Source organism: Microtus oregoni, unplaced genomic scaffold (assembly GCF_018167655.1).
Source record: "Microtus oregoni isolate MIOR12 unplaced genomic scaffold, Mior012 000012F_ref0000307, whole genome shotgun sequence".
Classification (NCBI taxonomy): Eukaryota; Metazoa; Chordata; class Mammalia; order Rodentia; family Cricetidae; genus Microtus; species Microtus oregoni.
Window position 1 is genome coordinate 51,331,103 of NW_024543071.1, and position 15,928 is coordinate 51,347,030.

Sequence of the window (15,928 nt, forward strand, 5' to 3'; positions counted from 1 at the left end):
GAAGAGCAGGGCAAAAAGAAAGGTTAGGCAGTGGCCTCTACTCGCTGCTTTGGGCCCAAGTTTCACCCACTACCATGAGCAGGTGTGTTTATCTACAAGAACCCTGGCTGTTGCCCCAAAAGCTTGAGAGTGTTTCCTGACCTCATCAAAGACTGGGACATAAACTAGGTAAACAGGTGTGAGAGGTGCAAGATAAGAGGAGCCCCAAGACACAGGGCTAGGGTCAGAGGTCCTCCACGGGTTTCAGGGTGGCTGCTGCTCCCTCCAGTGCCGTTACTACAATGCTAAGCTGCCTCTGTACTTCAGCCCACGCTTCAGATCCAGAGTTGGTGTCCTGGGCCCTAGCACAGGCGTTGGCCAGGCCTGGGAATGTGGCAGCAGAGGCTGTGTTGGGTGCCCAGAGCACGTGACTGAGGAGAAACAGCAAGCTGACCGTCAGTGGGGTTGGCCTGGAACTCTGCACTATCAGCAGGCAATTATAAAAGCCCCCACCTGCTGTCTAAAAGCAGTGCAGGGAGGGCCTCATCTCAGCATCAGTGAGTGGATTGTTTGTGAGTGAAGCAGGAAGCCTCTTTGGGTGGGATCACTGCTCCACCCCACCTCCCAGGAGCTTTGGCACAGACTCACCTATAGTAAGGATTCTCTGGGAAAGCCCTTGGGTTCAGGAATGCCCGTTCCAAGAGCATTAGCTGATCGTTGACCATCCGTACCTGCAAGGGGCTGGAGGGCATGTCGGTCACCCTGCAAGCCAGCAGTCTAGCTGCTAGCTTTATGTGCGTATGCCCCCTCCCAGACACGTGTCCCCTGCTCATGCTCACTCAGGGCTGCTGTTCTGCAGTGCTGAGATGCGCCTGACCAAGGCCGCAGCTGCTGTCTCAAACTCCTTCACTGCGGTCACCAGGGGATCTGTGTGGGGAACATGTGGTTTAGCCCTGTCTGAGGATAGAGAGTTCCCTGAACTGTGTCACCAGGGGATCTGTGAGGAGCATGCGGTTTAGCCCTGTCTGAGGATAGAGGGTTCTCTGAACTTCCCTGTCGGTGTGTGCTTACCCAGGCTGATACCGTGCTGCTCCAGTAGGGTGCCGAGGTCCCTCTGAGCAGTATTCAGGAAGCTGTGCAGCGTCTCACTATAGTCACTGACATGGAGGGGCAGGAAGAGGCTGTCACTGAGCCGAAGAAGCACACTAGCAGCAGTCCGGCCCACGGCTTGGTGGCTGCTGAAATCTGTGGAGGAGACACAAGGCTAGGACTGCATCTTTAGCGCCCACCTTTCTTTCCTCAGAATGTCCCCGTCTCCTCCTCACCAGGGTCCAGAAACTTCTTCACATATTCAAACGTGTCAAAAGCCGTATGGTAGGTAGGGTAGATCCTGGCTGAGGTCTTGCTCTAGAGGAGTAAGGAAGAGGGACCAGGCTGGGGGTGCACCCACATAGGAACGAGGAGGAGCTTGGGGCTGTGAGTCAGATATGTGGATCCCAGCTCCACCACCCAAAGGCCACATAGCCAGGGGGAGAAAGGGCCTTAGTGCATCCACTCGAGCTGCAGGCCAGAGGCACTGCAGCCTCCACCGCAGTCCCCACAACGGGATTCCTTAGTTCCCTAACATGACCTGAGTAGTGCCAGTACTCACGAAAGCTTTCTAAACTCAATTCCGCTAGTCACTGCCATCCTACAACTAGCTGGCAGCAGTGCTTTCTTCCTCCTGAGTAGGACATACCATGACATGGCAGGGCTTTGCAGATGAGGAAGATGGAGCATGTCTGCATCAGTGCAGTCTGATGGGTGGAAACATGCTCAGAGAACCCGAGAAAGTCGGTGTGATGTTGGAATGTAGTTGGCCCCCATAGGCTCATATAGAGAGTGGTGCTATTAGGAGGTGTGGCTTTGCTGGAGTAGGTTTAGCCTCACTGAAGGAAGTGTGTCACTGTGGGGGTGGGCCTTGAGTCTTCTATGCCCAACCTACAGTGACACAGTTCACTTCCTGTTGCCTGGAGATCAAGACATAGAACTCTCAGCTCCTTCTCCAGCACCATGCCTGCCTGCGTGCTACCATGCTTCCTACCACGATGACAACAGACTAGACCGTGAAACTGTAAGCCGCCCCAATCAGATATTTTCCTTTATAAGAATTGCTGTGGCCATGGTGTCTCTTCACAACAATAGGAACCAACTAAGACAGCTGACCTGTGTTGACCAGTATTAATGACTAGTTTTAATGGTCAACTTGACACAATCCGGAATCACCTGGGAAGAGACTCTTTAAGGGATTGTCTAGATCAGGAGGGCGTGTGGGCACGTCTGTGAGTCTTGATCACATTCATTGAGGTGGGAGGACCTCAAAGGATTACGACCGTCGAGGTGGGTTATCTCAACGGTAACACCATTCCCTAGGGCAGGGCAGAGGACTGAACTGAGCACCGGAAACCTGCTTGCAGTCTTGCTTTCCGCCCTTCTCTGGGAATGAGATGCGCTACCTGCAGCTCCTGCTGCTGTGGCTCCCTGCTGTAAATGACTGTGACCTAGACTCAGGAGCTGAAATAAACCCTTCCTCCTCAAAGTTGCTTTTGTCGGGGTGTCAGTCATAGAAACAGGAAACAGACTGAGCCAGTCTGTACCAAACCTTCCCCTGAGGTTTGATGCATCTGTACTGGGAGGGAAGTGGTGTTGAAGACTGCTCACCCGGTCGTAGGTGTAGGCCAGGTCCATGGAAGAGATGCCCAGGAAGTGGATGAATGATGCGTAGTCGCTGCCTGCACCCAGTGTACCTAGACTAGAGGAGGGAAGAGAATAGCGTTTGGCGGGTGCTGGGTGGACATGCTGGGCCTATGGTCCTGCTTTTCTGGTTTCTGGGCTCACCTGGGGACCAGCCCATACACTGTACTGCTGCGGTTGGTATATTGGATCCAGTTGTCATAGATACTGAGGCCGCTGCGACCTGGTGCACTGATCTGGTACAGAGAGAAACATCTGGTGGCTCAGGAAGCCCAGCCACTCTGCCAGACCCCAATCCCCAGATTGACTGTGATCTGGGCTCCAGTCCTGCCCACCCCACATAGATCCACCATAACCCCTTGTACCTCTTTGGTGGCAGAGAAGATGACGCTTTGTACAGGGGGTGTCCCCTGTGCCCGGAGGGTAGCATTGGCTGTGGAAGGAAGCAAGGAGATCCGTTCAGACCTAGCTCCTTCCTGCTCCAGGCCACTCACAGCTGGCAGAGCCTCCCATACCAAACACAGAGATATCCACATTGATGTAGGCCACCGTGCGCTCCTGCAGCTTGCTGAGGAACTCCTACAGGGTGGGGGAACACCTGGGTCTGTCATGGCCACATCCAAAGACCCCTTCCACCCATTCCTTTGTGGGACTTACTCACCTCTGTGAATTCCGTAGAGCCAATGAGCCCGAATTCCTCTGCCCCCCAGCTGGCGAAGATGATGGATCTACGGGGTCGCCAGGTGCCTGGAGAGAAGAGGCCATGAGGAGTCAAAGGTCAGGGAGTAGCTGGGGACATGGAAGGAAGGGAGGAGCTAGAAAAGGTGTGCACCCTTCTCTCACCCTTCCAGGAGACAGTCCCCTTTCTAGCCTCCCCCTCTCAACATATTGCCCAAGGTCATAGCCTGTAAGCAGCAGAGCCTTGTTCAAATCCAGACAGCTGGCTCTAGAGCCCTGTGGTTTATCCAGTGCCCCACCCTGCCTCCCACAGTCCCCAGCCACCCAGAGACTCCATGCTTGCCCCCATGGACTCATTATTCCCTCAGCTCCACGTGCTCCCTGTTTTGTTATCACCTCTGGCTGCAATTGGATTATTTGATCATTATTGTTTGAGTCTTACTTTGTTATTTTCTGAAACAGGGTCATGCTATATAGTTCAGGTGGGCCTAGAACTACTCATGGAGCACAAGTTGGTCTTAAACTCACCATCCCCCTGCCTCCACCTCCCCAGTGTTAAGATCACTGTGTAGCTGAGGTTGACCTTGAACTTCTAAACCTCCTGCCTCCACTAGAATCAAATCCAGGGCCTCTTGGATGCTAGGCAAGCAGTTTTGCAACTGACCTGCAACCCCAACCCTTATTTATTCATTTATTTCCTTTTGAGACAGGGTCTCACTCTGTGGCCCTGGATGGTCTGAAACCCACTCTGTAGACCAGGCTGGCCTGGAGCTCCCGGCATTCCTGCCTAGGTCTTAAGAGACCTGAGCTTCGGGGCTGGAGAGATGGCTCAGTGGTTAAGAGCACAGACTGCTCTTCCAGAGGACCTGGGTTCAATTCCCAGCACCCACATGGCAGCTCACAACTATCTGAAGATCAGTTCCAGGGGATCTGACACTTCACACCAATGCACATAAAATAAAGTTAAATAAACCATAAAAATGTTTTTTAAAAAAAGAGATCTGAACTTACAGACATAAGCCACCATACCTAACACTCAGCTTTTGGCTTAAGGGGACAAAATGGTTATATACACTATGATTACATGTTTGCGGCTACAAATCCCCACACTTTTCCTTGCCAGAGATGTAGAACCTGACTGTAATCAGGATAGCCCAGACAAGAGCAGCTAAGGGGCTGCTAGAAACGAAGGACCCCAGTGAGACAGGCACAGTGTGGTCCTGGGTCAGACCCCCGAGGTTCTGTGGGTGCCAGTGGGTGTGTGTGCAGTCCAGACGTTAGGGGTGTTGATTGTTTTCTCATTTTCAGAAAGCACGTATCTCCATACTATGTATTAGTGTTCCCTGACAATCTACAGGTGAATCCATTATTTAGATTCTGCTACTTTGAGATATTAAATTATAATCAGTGCATAAGGAAAAGATTAGCTATGCTGAAGTAACCCCTTGGTTTTTTGAGATGAGGTCTCCATGGTAGGGAACTCATCAAACAGGTTAGACTGGCCACAGAGCTCCCTGAGTCTACCTGTCTCCAGCTCACCACCTGGCCTCAGCTGGTCTCTGCGGTGCTAACAACTCCCCAGTTCATGTCACAAGTGCCTTTTCCAACCTGGACACCCTCAACCTCCTTCCTGCCCTTTCCTCTGATAGCCACTGTCCCTGGCTGCTCAGCTTTCTCCCTTCCTGAGGGATGCTGGTGCTGGAATGTCACCAGAACAGTTAGACTTTCCTTAAAAGGCATGACACCTCCATGGGCAGAGCATAGACGGACCATGTTTACAGCCTGGCCATGGGCAGAGCATAGACGGACCATGTTTACAGCCTGGCCATGGGCAGAGCATAGACGGACCATGTTTACAGCCTGGCCATGGGCAGAGCATAGACGGACCATGTTTACAGCCTGGCCATGGGCAGAGCATAGATGGACCATGTTTACAGCCTGGCCATGGGCAGAGCATAGACGGACCATGTTTACAGCCTGGCCATGGGCAGAGCATAGACGGACCATGTTTACAGCCTGGCCATGGGCAGAGCATAGACGGACCATGTTTACAGCCTGGGGCCTGGCTCTACTAGGAGGCTCCTGAAGATGGCTGCATATATCAGTTATCTGATCCTTGAGCCCTGAGGCTCCCAAGGCCAGGGCTGGTACCCAGGTAATTATGCCCCAGGGTTCATGGCCTGGCTCAGGTGAGCCCTGGAGTTGGGAGGAAACAGAAGTGGGCTGGAAATGACTCTGGGGTTTCTGGAGGAGTTACCAGGAGAAAGGATAGCCTCACCCTTCTTTAGCAAGGTCCCCAGGACTCGGGAGATCTCCAGGAGGACGGCGGTACCAGTGCTGGGGTCCACGGCTCCGTGTACCCAGCTGTCCCGATGGTTTCCATAGATCACATAACGATCTGAAGGGAGGACCAGAGTAGGAGGGGCAGAGAAGGGACAGCAGAGGGCAGGCAGACCAAGGTGGGCTGCAACCACGGCAGGCCCCAGGGGAGCGGCAGGGCTTGGTGCAAACAGGCTCACCAGGCTCCACTGCCCCCCGGATGATGCCCAGGACGTTGGAGGAGTTTCTCAGCTCCAGACTGTTGTGAACTCTCACTTTCACCTCGCTAGGGGTGGGATAAAGGATATGATTAGAATTTAAGCACTCTCCTGTCCCCCTATCAAATTTAGGAGAAAGTGAGGCCAAGAGAAAGGTGACAGACACCACCAGTCATTTGCCCAGTAGAGACCAAGAAAAGCAGTAAGTAAAGCTGTCCCTCTTTTGGTTGGAAGTCTCCTTGGCTTGGGAAGAGGGGACAGACAACTGGTGGCAGGAATGCTCAGATGGGGACGTTGGCCAGGAGTGTACTGGCCAGTCCTGGTTCAAAGGGAGCAGTGGCTGGAGTGGGAAGTGGTGGGAGGGGCAGGGAGAACTCATGGGGTTTGGTGGGCCACAGTTCTTTCAGTGAGCTTCCCCCAAAGACCAAGCTGTTCTGGAGAGTGCTGGGAGATGGTCATGGAGAGGGAGGAAAGAAAGTCAGGGAAGAGGATGTCAGGGAAGAAGGGAGTTGGGGGTACTGAAGGGAAGAGGGAAACTCCGCCTTACCTGCCTGCTGGGAAGCTCCCGTCCTGCTTGAAGCCAGGCCCCAGATTGTAGTCACAGCCCAGGGCTCCCTTCCAGGAGGTACTGGCAGGGGGTCCAGTGAGGTTGCTGGGGAGGAGAGAGTGCCGTGAGGGTAAGTTTGGCATCTGCAGGTGTCTGGGGAAGGGCGGAGGACTGGGCACAGGCTCACCAGAGCAGGTCTCTTGCATCCTCAAAGCCAATGGGCTGTGCAGGAATTGGGGGAATTCCCGAGATGTTGTTAATATCCAGGCGGAAAGAAGAGGGGTGAGCTGGAAGGTAGGGAGTCAGAGGGTCCCCAAAATACTCATAGTAGGAGCCTCGCTCCACACCTGAGGGAGGCAGTCCCCAAGAGTTGGGGAAGGTTTCGCTGGACAAGGTCTTCCCATCATTGATGTCCCCAGGGTCGGTGTATACCAACACTCCAACCACTCCGTGTTTGGCAGCATTAATGGCCTGCAGAAGGCAGAGGAGACTGTGTGTAAGTGACAGATGGGGACAGGCATGCCCTATGCCGCCTCCTCGATTCTCTACATGGAAATCAGAATTGCTTTGTCTTCCCATGAGCAAGAAAATGCTGGCCCAAGACATTTATGGTAGAACTACTTGGGCTACTAGCGATGTCTGGATGAGAAAATGGGAGCAATCCTTGGATGGAATACTATAAAGGAATGAGATGTAGCCGGGCGGTGGTGGCGCGCGCCTTTAATCCCAGCACTCGCCTTTAATCCCAGCACTCGGGAGGCAGAGGCAGATGATCTCTCTGAGTTTAAGGACAGCCTGGTCTACAAGAGCTCATTCCAGGACAGCCAGGGCTGTTACACAGAGAAACCTCGTATCAAAAAACGAAAAAATAAAAGAAAAGAAAGAATGAGATGTAAGTCATTTTGTGGTGGCAAATGCCTGCAATCCCCGCACTCCAGAAGCATAAACAGGATTGATGTGCAGTTGAGGCTAGCCTGGACCACAGAATGCAACTCCGTTTCAAGCAGAAAAAAAGAAAAAAAAAAGTGTGTACCCTTCATAAGCAGCAGCATTCTCCACATCTAAAATGTGAGCCAAGGAGAATGTCCATTAGCGTCCACATGAGGAAGAGGTGGTATATAGACTTGGAGACAAGGTCTTATGCAACCCATAAGACCTCAAACTCTATCCAAGGATGACCTCGAACTTCTGTTCCTGCCTTCACCCCCATCCCTCCAGTGCTGATATTACAGGCTTGTGCTATAGCATTCAGTTCTCTGGGCTGCTGGGAATCCAATTTAGGGCCTTGTGCATGCTCAGCAACCAATCGTACCAACTGAACGGCATCCCAGTCCAACTGTGCGTGTTATTTGGAACCTTGAAACTGGTAGGCTAGGTGAAATAACTCAGTCTGATACAAAAGGCCACTTAAGGTAAGTATGGTGCCTTACAGTACCCAGGAGGCTGAGATAGGCAAATCTCCGTGAGTTCAGGGTCAGCCACATCTACACAGAGTTCCAGGACAGTCAGGGCTATGTAGAGAAACCCTGCCTCAAAAGAAAGAAAGAAAGAAAGAAAGAAAGAAAGAAAGAAAGAAAGGAAATGTACAATTTTTAATTTTTTAAAATTTGTTTGTGTGTGTTTATTTATTCATTTGTTTGTTTGTTTTTGTCTTTTCAAGACAAGGTTTCTCTGTGTAGCCCTGGCTGTCCCAGAACTCCTCTGTTGACCAGACTGGCCTTAAACTCAGAGTTCCTTCCTCCTGCCTCTGCTCCCCAGGCATGGGATTAAAGGCGTGTGTCGACACCACCGCCACTTGTAACTCCATCACAATGGGATCAGGTGCCCTCTTCTAGCCACAGAAGGCACCCACACAACATAAACATACAGGCACTGAGACACAAAAACAAAGAAACTTCTGAAATCCTTTTTCATTAAAAAAAATAAAGAAGTTGGCAGGGCTAGAGAGAGTGCTAGCTGCACCAGGCAAAGGAGGCGCAGACCTTTAATCCCCGGAGACAGAGGCAGGTGGATCTCCTTGAGTTCAAGGCCAGCCTGCTAAACAAAGCAAGTTCCAGGACAGCCAAGACTACACAGAGAAACCCTGCCTAAAAAACAGCAAAAATCAATCAAACAAAAAGACCACTGACTGCTCTTCTAGAGGACCTGGGTTCAGTTTCCAGCACATACATGGTGGTTTATAAACATCTAGAACTCCAGTTTCAGGGGATCTGATGCCCTCTCTGCATTTACATGGGGGGCAAAACACTCATGCGCATCAATTAAAACCAGAAAAGAACTTGGAGTTGAGGCTATCAGAGACCTGAGGAGCAGCGGGAGAAGACATTGTTAAATGGAAGTTCAGTTTCAATAAAAAAAAAAAAAAACAGGTGTGAAGGCGCACTCTGTGAGTTTGAGGCCAGACTGTCTACAAATCTGGTTCCAGGACAGCCAGGGCTGTTACACAGAAAAACCCTGCCCCCTCTCCGCAAAATAAGAGGAAAGATTTATTCTTTGTTTAAATTATGTGTGTGTATACCTGTATTGCACGAGTGCCCGTACCTGAGGAGGCCAGAGGTGCCTGATCCCCCTGGAGCTGAAGTTTCAGATAGTTGTGAGCCCCCTGACTGGGATCTGGGAACTGCAAGAGCAGTATGACTTTTAGTAGACAAGTCAGCTCTACAGCCCCTGGAATGTTGGTTGCAATAATGCTAAGGCGCTAAACCTGGACAGCAATGATGGTGCATATTGCCAATGTTCTGAACACACCATAGACTTTAAAATGGTGACAGCCAAACCAGGCGTGGAGGCTCACAACTGTAACCCTAGCACTCAGAAGGCTGAAGCAGGAGGATCACCTTGAGTTGGAGGTAAGCCTGGGCTACATAGTGAGTTCTAGGCTAGCCTGTGCTGTAGCATAAGCTTAATCTTCCCACACATCGTTTAAAAAAAAGGGTGAGCGTCGAAGTGAGCATGGTGGTGCACACTTGCAAGCCCAGAACTCGGGAAGCTGAGGCAGAAGGATCGGGAGTTCAAGATTAACCTGAGACACACAGTGAGTTTGAAACTAGGTTTGGCTACGTAGTAAGACTCCAAAACAATGAAAAAGACAAACAAGCAAACAAACAAAAAGGAGACTAACAGTGAGATAACTTGGTTGATATCCGGCTGCTCCACACCTGCGACACCAGCAGGTGGTAGGTGGAGACGGCGGGGTCAGAAGCTCAGGGTTCAAGGCCAGCCCCTGCCACATCAGAAAAAGAAAGAAATACTTTCCTCCCCAAGGTGCTTTAGTCCTGGTGTTTATTACAACAGAAACCTTAATTAAGCCTAAGCCTACTAATCCCAGCACTTGGGAGACAGAAGCAGGAGGATCTCTGTGAGTTCAAGTCCAGCCTGGTTATAGAGTGGGTTCCAGGACAGCCAGAGAAGCCCTGTCTAGCTGGGCGGTGGTGGCACACGCCTTTAATCCCAGCATTCCAGAGGCTGAGGAAGGGGAATCTCTGTGAGTTTGAGACCAGCCTGGTCTACAAGAGCTAGTTCCAGGACAGGCTCCAAAGCTACAGAGAAACCCTGTCATGAAGAAAACCACCCCCCCCCCCAAAAAAAAAAGAAAGAAAGAAAAAGGAAAAAAGAAAGAACCCCTGACTAGGATAGAATACCTTCCTGAATCACCTGGGGAAGGGGACAAACAGCAGCTACCCCAGCCTTTTATTTCTTTCCTTTTTGTTTTTGTGTTCTGTGTGTGTGTGTGCGCGCGCGCGTGCGCGCACAAGATCACTTTCTACCTTATTCATTTGTTTGTTTAGGTTGCTGGCTTTGTTTTGTTTATGTAGTTCTAGCTGTCTTGGAATTCCTACGTAGACCAGGTTTGTCTCAAAAGTCCTACAAATCCTCTGTCTTTGCTAGGATTAAAGATTCGTGCAGTGCGTGCCACTACACGGGTTTGTTTGTTTTTCTGGCCTGGAACTCTCAGAGGTCTTTCTACCTCTGCCTCCCTCCTCAGGGAGTTCAGGCGTGTTCCACTTTCACCTCATCTTTTGAGACAGCCTCTCTCCCTGAAACCTAGAGCTCCCCAATTTGACAAGACAACTGCCATCCGGATCCTCTGTGCTGCAGAAAGAAGCCTTTGGATGTGTTGTTAGTGGTCCGTTTTGTCTAGTTAGTCCCGCCCCCAGGCCCAAGAGTACACAGTTGGTAGCAAACACTAACTAGACTCAGGGCCTGAGCTCAGCACCCAGAGAAGGAGCAGACAGTGTAATAGATGAAAAGAAGAGAGCCACAAACATTGCAAGCCTGGAGGTGTGGCTGGCCCTGAGCAGGGCGGCCTGACCCTGCTCCAGAATGCCTGCCTGCCTTTGTCTCTCCTCCCTTCTGGCTGGGGAGGAAATGCCAGTTTTTAAGATGTCTGTCTGCTGCTTTTGCAGGTCACCAGGTCTCTGAATAAAACACAACTTAAAGATTCAATTCCTGGGCTGGTAAGAAGGCACAGCATGCAAAAGGTGCTTGCCGCCAAGCCTGATGACTTGAGTTCAAGCCCCGGGGCAAACATAGTGTGTTGGAGAGAACTGACTGCTGCAAGCTGTCTGTTCCCACACACAGGACATTCTTCTCTTCAATAAACAAATATTTTAAAAGGGTATTTATTTATTTATTTATTTTTGTTTTTTTCGAGACAGGGTTTCTCTGTGGTTTTGGAACCTGTCCTGGAACTAGCTCTTGTAGACCAGGCTGGTCTCGAACTCACAGAGATCCGCCTGCCTCTGCCTCCCGAGTGCTGGGATTAAAGGCGTGCGCCACCACCGCCCGGCTTTAAAAGGTTTTTTTTTTTTTTTTTTTTTGGGTTTTCGAGACAGGGTTTCTCTGTAGCTTTGGTGCCTATCCCGGAACTAGCTCTTGTAGACCAGGCTGGCCTCGAACTCCCAGAGATTCGCCTGCCTCTGCCTCCCGAGTGCTGGGATTAAAGGCGTGTGCCACCACCGCCCGGCCTAAAAGGGTTTTTAAAAGATTTTTTTTACCTTTCTTTTAAAATTTGCCAATTAGCTGGGCAGTGGTGGTACACATTTCATTCCAGCACTTGGGAGGCAGAGGCAGGCAGATCTCTGAGTTCTAGCCCAGCCTGGTCTACAGAGCGAGTTCCAGGACAGCCAGGGCTACACAGAGTGACCCTGTTGGCCCTTGTGGTGCCAGGCAGCACAGCCCAGGTGTTCAGGGACACCAGTCCACATATGCTCCCAGCTCATCCTCTTTTCTCTCCCAGCACTGCTTCCTCTCTGCCCTTTTCCCCTTGGTGCTCTGTCTGCCCCTGGCCCTTCTCCACCCGGGCATCTGCATGGCGAATGCTACTTACCTTGGCGCCACGCCCCACGCCCCCATAGCGAGTCAGGGCGATGGTGCCTTCAAGCTTGATTCCCTTAGTCTCTAGCTCCTTGAAGTCCTCTTCAGAGCCTTGGTTGGCATAAACGAGGAGGCCCTAATCCCAAGAGAAGAGATCTGTAAGGCCAGCTTGGCCAAAGTCGGGTACACAGGGAGACAAAGATTGAGTAACAATAGCAAGAAATTTTGTTCTCCCCACTCCTCTTATGTACCCCAAAGATGGCTGCCTTCTCTATCTAGGTGACCTGTTCAAAGTTTTGAGCAGGGACCACTAACTAGCATTTACTGAACGACTGACTGACAGATGGAGGGTAGGAGTAACAGCAGCAGGTGTGAGATCAGTGAAGGGGTTTGGGCTCTGCTTGAAGTGCTTCTCAGATGCCTCAGCTTCAGAGGGGGAAGAGGGGGAACCAAGGAGAGCTAGAATATGGTAGGGGGGTTCCAGACTCACCTGTGGGGTGCCAGCGGGTGCATAGGCAGCATAAGGTTGCAACACATTGGGCTCCCCCTGCTCCCCGGTCAGATTTTTCTCTCGGGGTACGAAGGAGTGGAGGACGGTTCCATCTGGGCCCACTGTGTGAGAAGGCCTGGTTATAGCTGGGCCCAGCAGCAGCCCTCTCCACCCCGGCATTCCTGGACAGGACCTCACCGACTTCCACGACGTTCGGCTGATCCCGGTTGGGGAAGGAGAGCAGGACGTTATACTCATAGGACTTGGCGGAGTCCAAGCCAGTTGCCGTATCCTGCCAGCGCTCCAGCAGCAGGCGCACCAGGGCCTCATCCCGAGGACTGGAGGCCACGTGCGGCTCCTTGGAGAGTTCTCTGCAGGGTGAGCAGGGGAGGGGGAGGGTGTCAGGGGAGGCTTCCAGCTAACAGGGGTTTGGGTGGGCCCACTGCTCACCGAAGGTTCTCTTGGATCCTGCCGGTATCAAGTTGTTCCATTACAAGGTTAAGGATCTCCAGATCCAAGTCCTGGGAGTCTGAAGTGCTGGGGGCTGGAGGGTCAGTTGCTTTGGGGATAGCAAAGTGGCCCAGAATGATCCCCAGCCCCAAGAGGGCAGCAGCCCCGACAACCGCCCCGAGTATTTTTGCCCAGTGCATCCTGTGGAAACAGCCCAGCAAGCCCTGACTGGGCTTTTTTATATGTGGGATGTCGAGCTGGTTAACTATTACTCATGGGTGGTGCTGTTCTTTTGCCCCTGTGAAGAGCCAGGGAACATCCTGCAGTGACAGCCAGAAGCTGACACCCGAATCACATTTTGAATTGTTTACCTGTAAAGGCTCTCGGAAGGAATCAGGACAATGCGGGAACACCACAGCTGACAAAGGGAATGATCCTTCCGGGGTCTTCTTGTGACACGGCACAGCAGGTCTGGGACACACACACACAGGGCCCTGCTGACTGCCCCACTGTGAACCCTGTGACCCTTGTGCCATTCAGTCTCTGACACTGGTGCCTTGATGGCCTGAGCAGACTTTTTAGTTTAAATGATGTCATTTTGCTAGACAAGCCGTGTCATGTTAGACATTCACTTAGCTTCCCTGAGCCCATTTTCCTTGCTAGAAAACGGTGCTGTTGTCTTCATGAAGCAAGACACCATCTGGAGAGATGTTAACAACCCAGTGTCAGAGCACAAATGCAGGGAAACGCTGGCGGGATTTCCAGTTTCTTCCTCTCAGAAGTTCCAGTTTGTGGAAGTGGGACTTGTGAAGGCGAGCCTGTTGCCGAACCTAAACCAGGAAGCCCATATCACTTCAGCAAAACAAAGTTCTCCAACCACAGATGTGGAATTTACACAACATCCTTTTTTTTTTTTTCCCCCAAAGACAGAATCTCATTCTATAGCCCTAGGAGGCCTACAACTCTCTAGATCAGGCTACTTTCAAATTCACAGACATCTGCCAGCCTCTCCCACTTCTACAAGATTAGAGGCTGTACCACCGGGCTTGCCCTCACTCATCTATCTGCCCCTCCCACCCTCATCTACTCCTCTTACTGCCCCACAGCCCCACCACTTGTCCATCCTTCCCCCCGACCACTTGTCCATCCTTCCCCCCCACCACTTGTCCATCCTTCCCCCCCACCACTTGTCCATCCTTACCCTCCCACCACTTGTCCATCCTTCCCCCCACCACTTGTCCATCCTTCCCCCCCACCACTTGTCCATCCTTCCCCCCCAACACTTGTCCATCCTTCCCCCCCACCACTTGTCCATCCTTCCCCCCCACCACTTGTCCATCCTTCCCCCCCACCACTTGCCTTCCTCTTCTATCCTTCTTCCCCACTGACCCTCATCTGCCTCTCAACACCCATTTTCCTATCTATTTCCTCCTAGGTTTTTTCAGCTCTAAGCCAGCTTCATGGCAGGTTCTGAGGAAGCAAAGTCCAGCAGGAGAGACAGACAGGCTTGGTGACTATCAAGGCCAAGACTGTGGCCTTGGTCTTATCAGAAGATTGTCAATTTGGGGGAACTGGAGGACAGTTGCTTAATTATCTGATAAACTGAATGCCAGAGATTCAGATGACTCCCAGGGTACAGCCACACCCTGTTCTGAAGGATTTAGTTCTTGGAACTTTTGAAGCCACGGGTGGGACACCTAGTCCATAGTGAGTATGCAGCTGTGTTTGAGTCTCAGAGCTTGGTGAACAACGTTTCTTTGTGCAACATTTGAGAAATCAACTCAAGCCAGGCATGATGGTACCAGCAATCACAGCCCTCTGGGGTGGAAGCAGGAGGATCAGGAGTTCAAGACCACCCTAGGAAATAGTGAGTTTGAGGCCAGCCCCATGAGACCCTACCAAAAAAAAAAAAAAAACGTTGGTGAAGGAGGTCCTTCTGTCTATGTGTTGCTTTCATTGGTTAATAAAGGACTGCTTTGGGCCTATAGCAGAGCTATAGGGGAACAGAGCTAGACGGGGAAAACTAAACGAAATGTTGGGAAGAAGAGGTAGAGAGAGAAGCCATGGATCTTCCGCCTGAGACAGACACCAGTTAGAATCTTTGCCAGTAAGCCACTGCCACGTGGCAATATACAAATTAATAAAAATGGGTTAAATTAATATGAGTTAGCCAATAAGAAGCTACAGCTAATGGGCCAAGCAATGTTTTAATTAATACAGTTTCTGTGTGATTATTTTGGTTCTGGGTGGCCAGGATGAACAAGCGGGCCCTCCTCCTACAAATTGGCGCTCCAATGTGTGCTAGCTAAATCCACATAAAACCTGAGAAAGCTTGAAGAGGAATTCTAGTCCACAAAAGAAAAAAATACAGAGTTTAACACAGCTTCTTGCTGTTTGCTGGTGGCTTGCCGCAGCTCCATTAAGAGAGATTTCCTGATCCAGCCATAGCAGGAAAAAAGCCACAGCCGTTTTAAAACATGGCTTCCTGGGTTGTGCCATCAGTGCCAACTCTGGCTATGAAGCATTTCAATGGCATTTGTTGGCTCGGGTGTTTGTGTGCCCACTCGGTGTCATCAGGAAAGTAGCAGAGACTATGCCCACTGCTCAGCGTTCCCCACTTGGGCAGGCAGCAGGATCAGGTCTACTAGGCTTGCACAGGTGGGAGAGCAGGGCAGATTCCTGCAGCCATAAACAGAGATGTTTCCTGGCTGCACAGTGCTCTTGCATTGCAGATTTGGCTGTTACTCAGATAAAGAAGGTTTATGTGCTGCACACTCATGATGCGCGTGGCTCCTGCCTGGCAGCCCCAGAGCTAACACTAGTGGTGCTTCCACCATTTTAAAAGTGGAGAGAGGTGGAGCCAGCATCCAGAGCCACTGCAACCAAGCTGGTTACCATTTAAAAAGCTCTTCATGATAGTAGAGAATTACAGATAATGCAATAAGGACAGATTCAGACATAAAAGAACTCTAAATGGGTCACAGTGTTGGATAAATGTATGTAGGCTTGGAAGAGAGAAGAAAAAGAACATAGAGAGTCATAAAATAAAGTTAATGCTTTTAAAAAGGGGTAAAGTCTTTAAAGAGACAGAGTACAGATAGTCATAGATTAAAAGGAATAAAGAAAAATAAGCCACATAAAAATAAAAAATTCACAGAGAGTCTGGATTATGTGTATTATTGTGTTTTCTTTGGATTT

The 15,928-nt window shown here is 50.8% G+C and overlaps 1 protein-coding gene across 1 annotated transcript; it reads right to left on the reverse strand.

Annotated features, from left to right (window-relative positions):
• Positions 1–81: 81 nt before the first annotated feature.
• On the reverse strand, positions 82–12,930 carry Naaladl1 (N-acetylated alpha-linked acidic dipeptidase like 1). The gene is made up of 18 exons (XM_041661550.1): positions 12,731–12,930; positions 12,479–12,651; positions 12,281–12,402; positions 11,804–11,926; positions 6,662–6,945; positions 6,475–6,579; positions 5,910–5,995; positions 5,669–5,788; positions 3,374–3,459; positions 3,228–3,291; positions 3,078–3,145; positions 2,857–2,948; positions 2,680–2,770; positions 1,305–1,386; positions 1,051–1,224; positions 819–906; positions 628–720; positions 82–410 (listed from the first exon to the last, which is right to left on the reverse strand). Exons 1-18 carry the CDS (start codon positions 12,928–12,930, stop codon positions 224–226), a joined length of 2,238 nt encoding a protein of 745 aa, XP_041517484.1. The 3' UTR covers positions 82–223.
• Positions 12,931–15,928: the final 2,998 nt, after the last annotated feature.

Excerpts from the sequence above, each read along its gene's own strand:
- Naaladl1 (XM_041661550.1), bottom strand. The coding sequence starts at position 12,930 with ATGCACTGGGCAAAAATACTCGGGGCGGTTGTCGGGGCTGCTGCCCTC. Across the intron at positions 6,946-11,803 it reads GCGTGGGGCGTGGCGCCAAG|GCCATTAATGCTGCCAAACA; the intron begins GTAAGTAGCATT and ends TGCCTTCTGCAG. Across the intron at positions 721-818 it reads CTGCAGAACAGCAGCCCTGA|CCCCTTGCAGGTACGGATGG; the intron begins GTGAGCATGAGC and ends CATGCCCTCCAG.